The 13,822-nt window shown below is 46.3% G+C and overlaps 1 protein-coding gene across 2 annotated transcripts in view; it reads right to left on the reverse strand.

Moving 5' to 3' along the window:
- The window catches only part of Kif13a (kinesin family member 13A), a 168,647-nt gene extending 154,863 nt beyond the window's left edge, over nt 1-13,784 (reverse strand). For both annotated transcript variants that reach the window (XM_055595083.1, XM_055595082.1), the window contains exons 1-2: nt 13,738-13,784; nt 13,355-13,445 (exon numbers count right to left, since the gene is read on the reverse strand). In XM_055595083.1, coding sequence (XP_055451058.1) covers nt 13,355-13,445; nt 13,738-13,750 — 104 coding nt within the window. In that variant the 5' untranslated portion in view covers nt 13,751-13,784. The remainder of the gene's footprint in view (nt 1-13,354; nt 13,446-13,737) is intronic.
- Between the last annotated feature and the right edge of the window lie 38 nt (nt 13,785-13,822).

The following is a 13,822-nucleotide window of genomic DNA, read 5'->3' on the forward strand; positions in this document are numbered from 1 at the left end:
CTTTCTTTCTTTCTTTCTTTCTTTCTTTCTTTCTTTCTTTCTTTCTTCCTTCCTTCCTTCCTTTCTCTTCCTTCCTTCCTTCCTTCCTTCCTTCCTTCCTTCCTTCCTTCCTTTCTTTCTTTCTTTCTTTCTTTCTTTCCTTTCTTCCTTTTTTTTTTAACTGTTATTTTTAGAGGAACTTCCTTACTTAAACCCAAAATTAATGAGAAGCCACAGGAGAAGCAAATCCTCCCATGTCCCAGGGTGGTAAAAGATAAAGCTGCCTACACCTGCCTGCCTCACAGCCCTCTACTGTCTGCACTTCCATCCCTCCACTCAGCTGTGGAAACCGAGGCACTGTGCGTCAAGTGAAGATTTTGTCCGGGATTTCCCACAGTAGAATCAGAGAAGCAAGCCTGTCTCCCAAGTGCACACTCGTGGGCCTGGTCAGCTCTATTCGGCAAGGATGGCACCGAATGTGGTCCAGCTCAGATTGGCAAAGAAGCTTTTTTCTGTATGAATCTTTTTCATAACTCCGGTGTGGTTCTCAAGGGTGAAATTTGTACATGACAGCCTTGCCATACAATGACAAGAGCTTGGACATGGCTCAAGGGACTAGGCTGAACAATCCAACTGCATCCCAATACATGTCACACACCTGAGGCACTGCATAAAGCTGGCTGCCTACACGCTGCTGCTCCCTATGGAAACACTGCAGAAGACAAACATGGAGAGGTTCTCCTCATGGGAGAAAAAGCTGTGGTTTGGATGCAGGGTAAATGGCTCTGAATCCGAAAGCCTTAAAATCTCAAACATGCCAAAACACAAAACTTGCTGAGGGCGGCTGTGTCCCAAGGAGAAAACTCCACACCTGAGCTCATGAGACATGCACAGGCAGATCACATGGGCACGGAAAACATCACATGAATTTACCTGCAGGCGACGTGCGTACAGTGCGGATGGAACACATGAACTTGGTGTTTCGACTCGGGCCTCACGCCCCATTACGTGTTCGTAAATACTCTGCAGTCTGACAGGTCAGAGGCTGCTGGCACGCTTCCAGTCCCAAGCATTTCAGCAGGGGATGTTCAGCTTGCCCGCGGTGGCTTACAATAACTTAAAAATGTTATAAAACTCTGCCTAAGCGAACTCTGCAAGTGATGGATTAGTTCGGTATGCCAAACTACAGAAAGATGTAGCCTGTCGCTGAGAGAATCGTTGTCGGGCTGGAAAGACAGCCCAGTGGGAAAAGGCACTCACCTCCAGGCCTGACAACCATGGTTCAAGCCCTCAAACGGAAAGACACCTGAGCGCCTCAGACTGACCTCTGTCCTTTCCATGCATGCCGTGGTGTGGCCACGAACACACAGAAATAAGCAAGCAAATGTGAAATTTTAAAAGAAAATTCAAAAGAGATCTGTGTGTGGGTGTGTAGGCATGTCTGTGTGTGGGTGTGTACACGTGTGCAGGCACGTCTGTGTATTCATGTATACATGTGTGTAGGTACCCAAGGAAGTCTGAGGTAGCAGACTCCACTGGAGCCGACGTTCCAGGCAGTGGCAGTTGAGAGCTGCCTGAAGTGGGTCTTAGAAAAACGAACTTGGATCATCTGGAAGATGAGTACGTATTCTTCACCCCTGAAGCCACTTCGGCCCCTCCTATTTTTAGTTTGTATTTATGGGTATGTATGTATGTGAGCATTTGCCACACGTACGCAGTGGCCTGGGATGCCCAGAAAAGAGCCTCAGATCCCTGGGAACTGGAGTGAGAGGTGAGCGTGGATGGTGGGGACCAAGCTCAGATGCTCTGCCCGATGAGCAAGCACTCTTAACTGCTGAGCTGTCTCTGGAGCCCTCCGCTACAAACCCTTAAACATTCTCCATCCAGCTGAGCTAGTAAGACAGGTGGGCAGGGAGAGCGTCAGCTGTGAACTGTTTCCTAAAACTCCATATTAGAACGTTTGGTGGTGTTAAAGGCTTGTTTGCCTTTTACAACAAAGTACACAAAGCTCTGTGGCTACATCCAGAGCTCAGGATGAATACATGCATAACTATTCAAGACAGAATGCCTGCAGATTTCCTCACCATTCCCCCGCCCTGCCGCTGCTCTGAGTCTCCCTGCTTGAGGGACGTGAATGTCTGTGGTCACTGGTGATGGGTGTCCAGCCCAGGGAGTGTCTCTCAGAGCCAGCACAAAAAGCCGACTGTGAGGGGCAAAGCTTCCCTTTCCTCAGAGACTTCCTTCCGGTTCCATGTCTTAAAAAAAGAAAAACCAAAGGCCCAGAACTTGCTTCCTTCCTCACAGAATGGCAAACAGATGCCTTCCTTGAGCCTGACAGCAGCAAAGCTCGTCACACCTACAGACCAGACTAAGAAAGGCCACAGGGAGCCAAAACCTCCATCCTGCTTAGGAAGAAAAAAGGACAAAGGCTTGTAAATCCAAATCTCAGGAAGTGAAGGGAGGAGGCTCCAAAGTTCAAGCCAGCCCTTGGCTACATAGAAAGCTCAAGGCTAGCCTGGGCTATGTGAGACACTGCCACTCCCTCCCCCTCAAAAAAAGAAGAGGTCCAAGTATATAAACCCAAGTAGAAGCTTGCACGCATGCACGCATGTATGTGCAGCCCATTCCACAACAGAAGACAGTAAATACTTACTAGTGGGGATTCCTCTTCTGCTCTTTGGCTGAGATGCAGTGTAGAAATATTAGAGATAAACTACAGAACTCCCAGGAACAGAACAAGCCAAGGTTAGGAGAACGCTAGGACTGCTCTTGGTGAGGATCTGACTTCATTACCAGCACCCATGTCCACAGGCTTACAACCACCTATAACTCCAACTCCAAGGGATCTGCTGCCCTCTTCTGGCCTCCTCAGGTTCCTGCACTCACAAGCGCACAGACCACCACACCCATTCACATATAATTCAAAACTAAAATCAAACAGAAAACTTTTTTTTTTCTTTAAAAAAAAAAAAAAAAAGACCTTGGCATGGTGGCCTGAACTTTAGACCCCAGCACTCAGGAGGCACAGTCAGACAGATCTGTGGGAGCTGAGACCAGCCTGGTCTATATAGTAAGGCCAGCCAGAGCTACACAGTAAGACCCTGTCTCGGGGAGTTAGGGGAGCTCACCAGCCAGCCAGAGCAAATGAGCCTCCCCAGGGAGCTCTATGCTAACAGCTCTGGGTATGTCATTTAGCCTACCCTACATAACATTTCATGCCCTACTGCACAAAACAGCTGCACACACACACACACACACACACACACACAACTGTACAAGATGGCATCTGATTAGAAGGTTCAAATGAAAAGGTCTTCATCATGTCCTGTAGGCATGGGGGAAAGCCACCTTTCCAGCTAAGGAAGGAGACAGAGTATCAGCAAGCTCCCCGGGCCCCAGCCAGCCAGCTGATAAGAACCTCAGTGTCTGGGGCTAGCAGCTGTCTTATTTCACTTGACACCTTCAAGCCCCCAGCCAGCTACCGCCGACCAGCGGAGCCTCCCATTAACGGCCTCCCTGTCCGCCCCACGACTCCTGACACCCTGACAAGATGTCAATTAAAAGGCAGCTCATTTCAGCCGCTATGTCTGCTGCCTGCTTTGTCTGACTCAGTTCTGTGTTTAAATGTTGTACTCGGGTAAACCTGAATGTCAGGACTCAACAACGACAGAAAACAACAGTGACGAAACAACCTCACGGATATGACTCAGACGTCAATTGTACCAGTGAAGGGACTTAGAGGCAAAAAGTGGTCCATGGGTGGCTAGCTCAGAGACACAGAGCACAGCAGCAGCAGTAGTAGGCAGCACCCAGAATTCTCCCTTCAGCACAGCGCACACCTGGCTATGGTCCCCCACTGGAAACACCAGAGAAGTCCTGAAGCAGGGAGGTGGGGACCACGAGTCTGAGCCTGGAAACAGCACCTGTCCTCTCTGCCCAAGTCAGCATCCAACAAGTTCACAGCACTCAGGGGGCTTCGCTGAGTCCTTCTGCCGCCACCCTAACTCCAGTGACAACAGACACTGAGGCCTTTAATCAGACACACCCGGCTGGAGAGCGCTTGGGTTGTAAACCTCGACTTGAAGCTTGGCTTGTTAAACTAGGCTAACCGTTCCCAACAGTGGCTACCCAGGAGAATCCAGTGCCAAGTTCCTGAGTTAAGAGAGGAGCAATCTAATTAGACTTATGTATTTATTTATTTATTTATTTATTTATTTATTTATTTATTTATTTATTTATTATTGAAAATAGTTTTGAAGCTGCCAGCTTTCTTGGACGTTCAACTAGTTGGGCCTTGGAATGGCTACTCCCCAGACTCCGTCAGGCAGAGGAAGACAATATCCACTTGGCCCCTTCCAAAGTCCTGACCTACAGAGTCCACGGATTTAACGGCTCGGCAGCTTCAGTGTGCTGGAAAGGGGTCTGTTAAACAACAGTCACTGAAATACCTGGGAAGCCTTTCTAAGAACAAGGTATCCAAGGTACACTATTTGTCATTGTGCTGGTTAGTTTCATGCCAACTTGACCCACGCTAAAACCACCTGGGAGGTAGGAAGTCGGTTGGGAAAAGGCTTCCATAAGATCCAGCTGCAGGCAAGCTGTAGGGCACTTTCTTTATTATTGATTGACTGATGTGGGTGGGCTCAGCTCATTGTGGGTGGTGCCATCCCTAGGCTGGTGGTCATGGGTTCTATAAGAAAGGCTGAACAAGCCATGGAGAGCAAGCCAGTAAGCAGCACCCTCCATGGCTTCTGCCTCTGCCTCAGCTCCTGCCTCCAGGTTCCTGCCTTGACGGCCTTGATCACAGTCACCTGGGAACTGGTCAGAACTGCAGATCTTTGTGTGGGCTGGTTCAGAACGCTTTAGTCACTTGATGGACGTTCAAGTTAGACAAGGAAGGGGAGCTGGCAGAAACTGGCTTTCTGGCTGCCTTTTTCCATGCCCTCCCTCATCTGCAGCTCTAAAGAGCATCAACTCTGAGCTTCATTATAATGAAAGAACAGTATATAGTGTGTCATGCCTGAAATGGCATTTGTGTTAGCAAGCCTGGGAAAAATCCCTTCCAATTCTTTTGTTATTTGTGTGAGTGTGTGTGTGTGTGTTTCTGTGTGTTCCACATGAGTGCAGGGGGCCAGGGAAGCCAGAAGAGGGCATTCAGATCCCTTGGAACTGGTGTTACAGATAGTTATGAGCTGTTGTGCTGCAGATGGAAACCGAACTCAGGTCCTCTGCAAGAGCAGCAAGTGCTCTTCACCCAAGAGCTGTCCCTCCAGCCCCCATGCCTTTCACTTACGGAGAGGACTCAAAGAAGATACTGTCATTCATATACTCACTGAGAGAAACAACAGTAAGCTCTAAAAATACAGAAATGGCTTAAGAGCAAAATTCAACAGACTAATCACTAAATTTAAAACTCCAAAAGCCACGAAGCATGGCAAAGTACACATGAAAAAAAAAAAAAAACCTTATCAAAAAACTGTAACTGAAAACATTCATATTACACGAAAGAGGCTAAAGGTAAAGAGGCTAATTTGTTAGGAATGTGACTTTTGTTTCTTCTATCATGCTTCTTATAAAGCAAAAAGATATTTGAGGACTGAAGCAATTCTTCAGGAACACACAAGCGTGCTTTAATATCAAAAACCACGGTAAGGATAGTCTGGAAAACAATTCCACTTTATCTATGACTTTGAACAACCAGTCTCATGGTAACACGGTATCAGCCCTGGATTCAGTCAAATGGAGGGCCTGGGAGTGCTAACTCTCATGTTCTTGAGCCCTGATGTTACTGGGATAAGCATGGCCACTAAAAGGCCAATACCTGACAGAGGGGAGTTAGGAAGAAGGAATCAGGTTTATTGAAGAGCTGGTGATCTTGAGAAGAAGCTCCATCTTAGGGGATGGATGGCACCATAAGGGCTTGTGTGGGGAGAGAATGGAGAAGCGAGGCCAGAAAGCTGCACACTGCAGTTCGATTGTGCAGATTCAGGAAGTGGTACCCAGCTACTGGAAGTAAGGGCTAGAGGATGGGCCTTCAGAACCAGAGTGCCCGTTGCGCTCTGGCATGCATTCCTTCTGTCAGGAACTCTGCCATGACTTCCTCGCAATGTGGACTGAGACCTTCAGAGACCGTTACACAATATAAACATTTTCTCACTTAGGCTGTTCCTGCCAGGTATTTTGTTCATAGCAACGACACAAGATTAATGCAAGCGCTTGGACTGGTGAACTCTCAAGTTCTTCGACCTGAATCAGCCCAAGCTGACCATTACTCAAAGGCCAGAATTTGGGAGACCTAAGTTGGTTCAAAGGAATCAGGCTTATTTCAGGGCTGGCCATCTTGCCTTGAGTTCTGTGACTCTGAAAAGAGTTAGCTGTTAACATCTTGACCATTTAGGTGGGGCTTCTTTTGAGAACTTAGAATTGGCGGTGCGAGGCCAAGGAGGACAGAAGGACTGGGGACAGAGGACGACTTCCAAGAAGGGCAAACGGAATGACATCTCAAGACTCCAAAGACACACACCAGTCCTGAATGTCTACGTGGGCCACCCCACTTTCCCGTCTGAATCTCACAGTGACAAGTACAAGAATTACCACTTTTTCCAAATGAAGAAAGATTTGAAAACCTGACTCTTCAGGTGCTGCTATCTCGTCCGGTGTTGATGCCACTTAAACTCATTTCCAAAGAGGAATTTCTTCTTCTATTTTTCAAGTATAAATTTCCTGAAATGTTTTCTGCTGTGACCTTCTTTTGAAAGCCCACTGATTAATCTCATAGGTCAACCCATTTGTTTATTTATTTTCAAATTTACTTTTGGGGAAGGTTCTTGTGTAACCCAGGCTGTGTAGGGGAGGATGACCTTAATCTCCTAATCCCCCTGCCTCCACCTCCAGAGTCCTGGGATTACAGGCATGCACCACCTCTCTGAGCTAAGTCACCTCTTGATTGTTGAAAACTGTTGGCATACAAACTTTATCACCATTTCCTCATAGAATGCTCTGCTGTCGGCACTGGTTAATCTCTCACTTTGCTGAGGTACAAAGTAATCTCAGTGTTTCTGTGTGGCCCGGCCACTTCTCAGCTCTTCTGTTTCCTGTGCAGAGAATGTTCTGGAAACAGCTTTAAATTCTAAACACATAAACACCATCCCTGCTCTGACTCCTAGGGGGACCTGGGGAAAGTCACCATTGAGAAACCTTGATGTCTCTCTCTGGGATGCCTACAAGTAGAGTTAACCTATTTCTGTAAATTTTCTTTAAGAAATGAGTACTTGGCACATATAATTTTTACTGCCAATTGAAAACAATCCTCCAAGTTTTCCATTTACCTCCCAATTTTGCCAGAAACAGCTAGCTGGTAGAACAGTACACTAGCTAGCTGGTAGAACAATACACTGATTAGCATAGGGCCTGTATTTTTCTTTTAATGTCTCTTAAATTAACAGGAATAAAACAATTTCTTTCTCCCTGCCCCCCCCCTTTTTTTTCCAGAAACAGGGTTTCTCTGCATAGCCTTGGCTGTCCTGGACTCTCTTTGTAGACCAAGCTGGCCTTGAACTCAACATAGATCCAACTGCCTCTGCCCCCCTGAGTGTTGAGATCACAGGCATGCGCCACCCTGCCTAGCAAAACAATTCCTTACTAAAATATTTGCAATAGAAACATAAAAGCATGATTAAGAGGTTTTCTTCCCTAACATTTTGTCCTAAATACAACCAGTGGCCTTTACGAATGGGAGTAGCTGAAAGCTCTCATAGTGGCCTGCTATGCTCAGTTCTAGCCTTTACCTGTGCTCTTATTTCCATTTTTCTTGTTGTAATTTCCGTAAAAGGAGAGGGTAACCAAAGCTTTTAGTAATAAATAATCACGCCAACAGAAAGAGAGTACACAAAATGTTCTCTCCATGTGCTGGGAAAGAAGAAGGTAAGCAATGAAAACAAAGACGATGTCTACCTCCTCATCCCACAGAACCCAGAGACCAGGTACGTAAGGCTGCATATCTAAGGTGTCTTCGCTAGCCTGGGCTACACAGCAAGACCATCTCACAAACAAAATGAACAAAAGGAGGTGTGTGTGTGTGCAGGAAAAGCAGTGTAAAAATTAAAAAATAACAGAGCCTACAATCAACAAATCTGTTTTGTTTTACTTTTTTGTTTCCAAATTAAATGTCTGTGACTCATTAGTGAGTTGTGAGAAAAAGCTCAGAATGTCCCAACCACCATTTTTAAACGAATTAGAACAAAAATAAAATGTTCATTGAACGTTATTAAAAGTATACTTATGCGGGCACAATGGCACATGTCTGTAATCCCAGCACTCAGGGAGGCAGAGGCAGGCGGATCTCTGTGGTGAGTTCCAGGCCAGCCTGGTCTACAAAAGTGAGTCCAGGACAGCCAAAGCTACACAGAGAAACCCTGTCTCAAAAGAAAAAAAAAGGGGGGAGGGGAATGAATCTTTACAATACATGTATGCACACAGGTTCAAAATATAAATTCTAGTCTGAAGTGTTGGGTTAACCACAATAAAATTTTGTGGGGAGCAATTCTGGGGATTGAACACAATTTGTGGCTTCACAGGTGCTAAGCAAGTACTCTACCCCTAGGTCACATCCCTAGCCATTATTTAGGGTATTTTGGAGGCAGAGTCTCACCTTAGAACAGGCTGGCGAAGAACTCACTCTGTAACCCACAATAGCCTCAAAGGCAAGGTGATCCTCTCCCTCGGCCTCCTAAGGGCTGGGATCACAGTTATAAACTACTACACACACTTCCCCAAATAGTTTTTAAATCACTTTATATCAGAAAATAAGTGCCTTCAGTCTTCTTTTAAAACGCGAGATTTCAATGACCCTTTATTTAAAAAAGAAAATCAGATATGCTGACAGCTAATGAAAATATTCTATTGTCATGATCCTTCAGACTCCAATATCATGCAAGAAGACTGTGCCCTCCTGTACGAGCAACACCTAAATTATACTTTATGCTCATAAACCAACTCAGAAATAAAGCCGGGGAGAGAGAGGTAACAACACAGAATAGACCAGAACTAAGGTCCTCAAAATGGGGGATGCCGCTGACTCCTAGGGATCTGTCTTCCTAATTTTGTATGACTGTCAATAATACTTTAATTTTCTTGAACAGAGGAACCATTCTGGAAATATCCGTTACACGATGTGTGAACCGGAGTTAGCTAAGTATTGGTCCCTCCTGACCCTCTTTAGTCCATAGTCCATGGTCCACTGTGTATATGCAATATGAAAAGAATGGGTAGAAAATTAACAACTTTGATGCCCCCTTGTTAAGAGACTGTTTTCTACCCAGAATGCCTTTTTTGTTGGTTTGGTTGGTTGGTTTTTGGGTTTTTGAAAGAGGATTTCTCTGTGTAACAACCCTGGCTGTCCTGGAACTCACAAAGATCCTCATGCTACCACCTCCTGTTTGTTGTTGTTGTTTTGGTTTTTGACAGAATCTCACCACTAGCCTGGCAAGCGTAGAACTCCCGATATAAACCAGACTAGCCTCAAGCTCTCAATAATCACCTGCCTCTGCTTTCCAAGGGCTGGGATTAAAGGCCCAGCAAAAGGCCCCTTTTTCCTTCTCAGCAAGGAATAGATCCGAACTTGACTATGATGCCTAACTTCCAATTTACTGACATAAAATTGTAACAATATTATATTATTTTACTGATATGAAAGAATCGTATCTATATCCCAAGGATCTTTAAATACCGCCACTATCATCCAGGGTAGGTGGAAAGTGAGTAAGTCTCCCTATAGATAGTAATAGATAGCAAAATATTTATATACAAATATAAGCAGGATACTTGCTTCTGTGTGTACACAGATATATTCCTATACTACCAGAAAAAAAAATGAATCACAAATAAACAAGGAAAGAGCCAAACATGGTGGCACAGGCCTGAAATCCAAGACAAAGGTAAGAGGGTCGAGAGTTCAAGGCCAGCCTCCACTTCTTCACACGTTCAAGGCTAGCATGAGCTACATGAGACCTTGTCTCATAAAAACCAAATGAATTAAATGAAATAAGGAAAGAGGATGGGAAGGGTGAGGAGATGCCTCGGCATAGTGTACCCCAGCCGTATGGACAATCTGGGAGTTCTCATCTAATCCTCACTCAAGGCATTCAGCCTTGTTAGATCACCCCACTTCTCGCCCCACGTGTCCACGCAGAGACCTGCCCAGAATGTTCTCACTTTCCTTAATAAAGGACTTTGACCTCACCCTGCAAAGTGAACCTATGTCTGAGCAGCCTGAACCAGAGCCAGGTTCTCACTGGTAAAACCGAAAACTCTGACCCAGTGACTAACTCAGCGCCTCTACGAACGCGTGGGTAATCTTTCGCCTTCAGGGAGCGTACACTCTCCAGCAAGGCACAAGCGGGGAATTTACAAATAATACAGTACACACAGAGACAAAGATACACCTCTGCAATTACCATGGTGCATTTAAAATATTTTACCTCTTTCTTCCCACAGTTCTCAAAGGTGAGGGCCCCTGGCATAAGTACAGTTGTCTCTGGTCCCTCTGGGTCAAGCCTGGTACTGGCAGAAACTTTGTAAGTGTGTCCCCTAATAGCAATGCAATGCCATTACAAGAAACAAATCATGTACATCTTAACATTGTAGGCTGATGAACTGTACATGGGCCAGCTATTAACCTGGACCCATGCAGCATTATAATGCTGGAATTTCAGCATCAAAACAAGGATCCTTAGTCTGAGAAGTCCTGATTTTCTGGTCTTCACTAATGTAATCCTACAAAAGAAAGTATGAAAGCAAAGCCTGTTTCTTTTCCTAGAAGTCAATGCATTTATCTCCGCTGTTCTTACTGGTAAAACTGAAAAGTCTGACCCAGTAACTAACTCTGCATTTCTATGAATGTGTGGGTAATCCTATGCAGCTTCAGGAAAACACTACTTCTCAATCTGACAAGCTGCCAGTATTTATTTCAGGACCTCTCACTTTTCAAACCTGGGAATTCCCAGAAGATTTCATACATTCTTAGTATTCTACCCACTCACCCTTGTCCTGCTCTAAGCTTCATCCAAAAAAAAAAAAAAACGATGGACACAAGTGGATTGCAAATATACCATAAAGCACAGTTGTGATTACCAAGCCACAACCCAAGGGAGGAATTGTTTCTATTTTTAAACACACTGTTGCTTTAAGGGGAAGTTCCTTGAAGAAATATGAAACCAAGCCACAGAGTGGATAGCAAAATGCACTTGGTGTCTCCTCCATCCTAACCTGAACGGAACACCTTTGTGTGGACTCCTCGGGTCTGGAAACCAAACAGCCAGTAAGTACATGGACAGACCCAGAGAGGGCCCATCAGGTAGGTGCACAAAAAGATCCAATCTGTCAGCCCAGAACAAGAAAGCACCCCACAGTTCAGTTCGTTTCTTACAGCTCCAGATAAGGGTCTACCAGGCTCAGCATGCCAACGGAGAAATGTCCAGGTCACATTCCACAAATCCTCACTTAAAATGATCCCACATAGCGGCCCGAAGAATGACCAAGTGATGTTTGAGCATTTACCACCAACTACAAAGAGTTAACAATTTTCTTCAAATTCCACACAACTACACCCTTTCGCATAGGCCAACGACAAGGCTTCACTCCATTCAGCAGTAGATAACAGCAGCATTCCTTAGGGCTTAGGCAAGAAGAGTCCATGACAGCGGCTGGGGGCATCTGCCCGGCATGCCTACCAATCTGAGCTCCATGCCCAGCACCTCGCAATGGATGGATGAGCGGACCAGTGCGTGAATGAGCATGTGCACTCGCTCACATACAGGTACACACACACACACACACACACAAACACACAACACACACAGGCCTAGAAATATTAAAAGAACAGAGAAGAGTGATAGGTGCGTACCAAGCCAGGGAAATGAAAGCTTTGGCTTCCTAAGAGACACTAAAATGGTCCACCTGTTCCCCAGGCTGCCTTGAAGAACCAGAGCCAAAGAAATAGTCTTCTGAAATAATACAAGATCTAGTTTTTAAAGAAAAAAAAAACAACCAACAGTTGATATGATTACAGGCATCTATTTAATCTGTAAATATTTACACAACAAATTTACCTGTGTGCACCATAAAATATGCCATCTACACTGCTATCCATATGACTAAAACTACTGTAAAATATTTTAACATGTCTAAAATACTGTCCAAGGATAAATCCAATACTATAAAAGTATTTGACTCATCTTTAAAATAACTTGGCCATTAAGTGTCACTATAGGAATCTGCTAGGAAATAGAGGATGTTTGCAAAGTGAATGGAACACGATAGAATCTCCAGTCTTACCCCTCATAACGGTCTTACCCCCAAATTTAGCAAGGCTGGGCTGCAATGGAGCTTGAATGAAGAAGGAAGCAGCTGCCCTGGTTAGCAATAAAGTAACAAATCCTACTTCACAGACTGTCTTCAGGGAAACTCTACAGAGCAAAACCACTCATTATGTAGCTCATCAATGAACAGGTTACACTCAGAGACAAACTCACACACTTTTCCAAGTGGAACTTGATTCTCGGTTGTCTTTTACAAGCTCCTGACAATGCCACACTGAAGGAATCCCAACCTATTTCTTCTCAGGGGCTTAGGAGAAAAATGCCACATGTTCACATTATTTTGGGGCACCATACCCTTGCATGGAACACAGCAGAATTAATAAGGATCTCGCAGTTACGACTTTTCAAATGCAAATGCCTTGCCATCTAGAAAATGCAGCCCCCTCTAGACGTCCCCCATCCCAGGTCTAAACAGCTCCAGGTCAGAGCTCTATTTGTTTCCTTGAAAAATCAAAATTCCCGCATTACTTTCAGACACACCTCAACTCACCACCTCTAACCACTTAACGATTCTAAACGAGCCAGCCTTGTACTAATGGGTTTGCTTTACAGAATCCCGGCCCCCGTTTGTTTCACACAGCATCCCTAAGCAGTTCTGCTCCAGGGAGCAAACAGGACAGCCTACGCGAGAATCTCGGGAGCTGGGCTCCAACAACATGGCCTTGGGTTGGTCATCGGCACGCTTCAGACATCGGCTTTCCTATCTGTGAAATGTGGCCTGAGCTACCCATCTCCAGGACTCCATCCGGTCCCTTCACCTTAGGAGCCTGAAGCCTGAGTGCTGACTCCGGCTAGGGTTCCCTGCCTGGGAGACACCGCTCCGGAGGAGAGGGGACAAGAAGAGATGGGCACAGAGAGAGAGAAGAGAGGACCCTGCACTTGCAGCCGCCCCTCACAAGAGCGTGGGACAAACTTGAAGCCATCCTCGCTAACAATGGGAGAGCGCACTCGGGTTTTCCGGGCTCAAACTTGGCAGGAGCCGACGGGGTGGGATTTACCTTTCTCCCTGCTTGGTATTGGAAGGAGGAGGGTGCAGGACGGTCTGGTTCCCTTCCATCTCCACCACGCACTTGGTGTTCAGTTCCAGCTCTGAAAGCACAGGGGCACCGCGATGTTACAAAGTGGAGCATCCCCGGCCGCAGCCGGCGCGCGTGGCTCCGTCCCGGCGAGCAGGGAGACGGCGCCCCGGGCACACAGTGGCCGCGGCCGGAGCCTGGGCGCCGCCTCCACCCGAGGCCACACCGGGCCAGCCGGCCGGGCGTCCCCGATCCCCGCCGCCCTCCAGTTTGCAAAGTTACCCCCACCCCCCGGACACACACACACACACACCGCGCCCTCGGCCGGAGCAGAAACGTAAAAGGAGCTGGGGGAAGCGGCTCACCTCTTCGGTTCATGGGCCGGACCCGGACGGCAACTTTTACCTTCGTATCCGACCCGCAGCCGGCGCGCGTGGCTCCGTCCCGGCG

This window comes from Psammomys obesus, unplaced genomic scaffold, assembly GCF_907164565.1.
Source record: "Psammomys obesus unplaced genomic scaffold, mPsaObe1.curated_primary_1811, whole genome shotgun sequence".
Classification (NCBI taxonomy): Eukaryota; Metazoa; Chordata; class Mammalia; order Rodentia; family Muridae; genus Psammomys; species Psammomys obesus.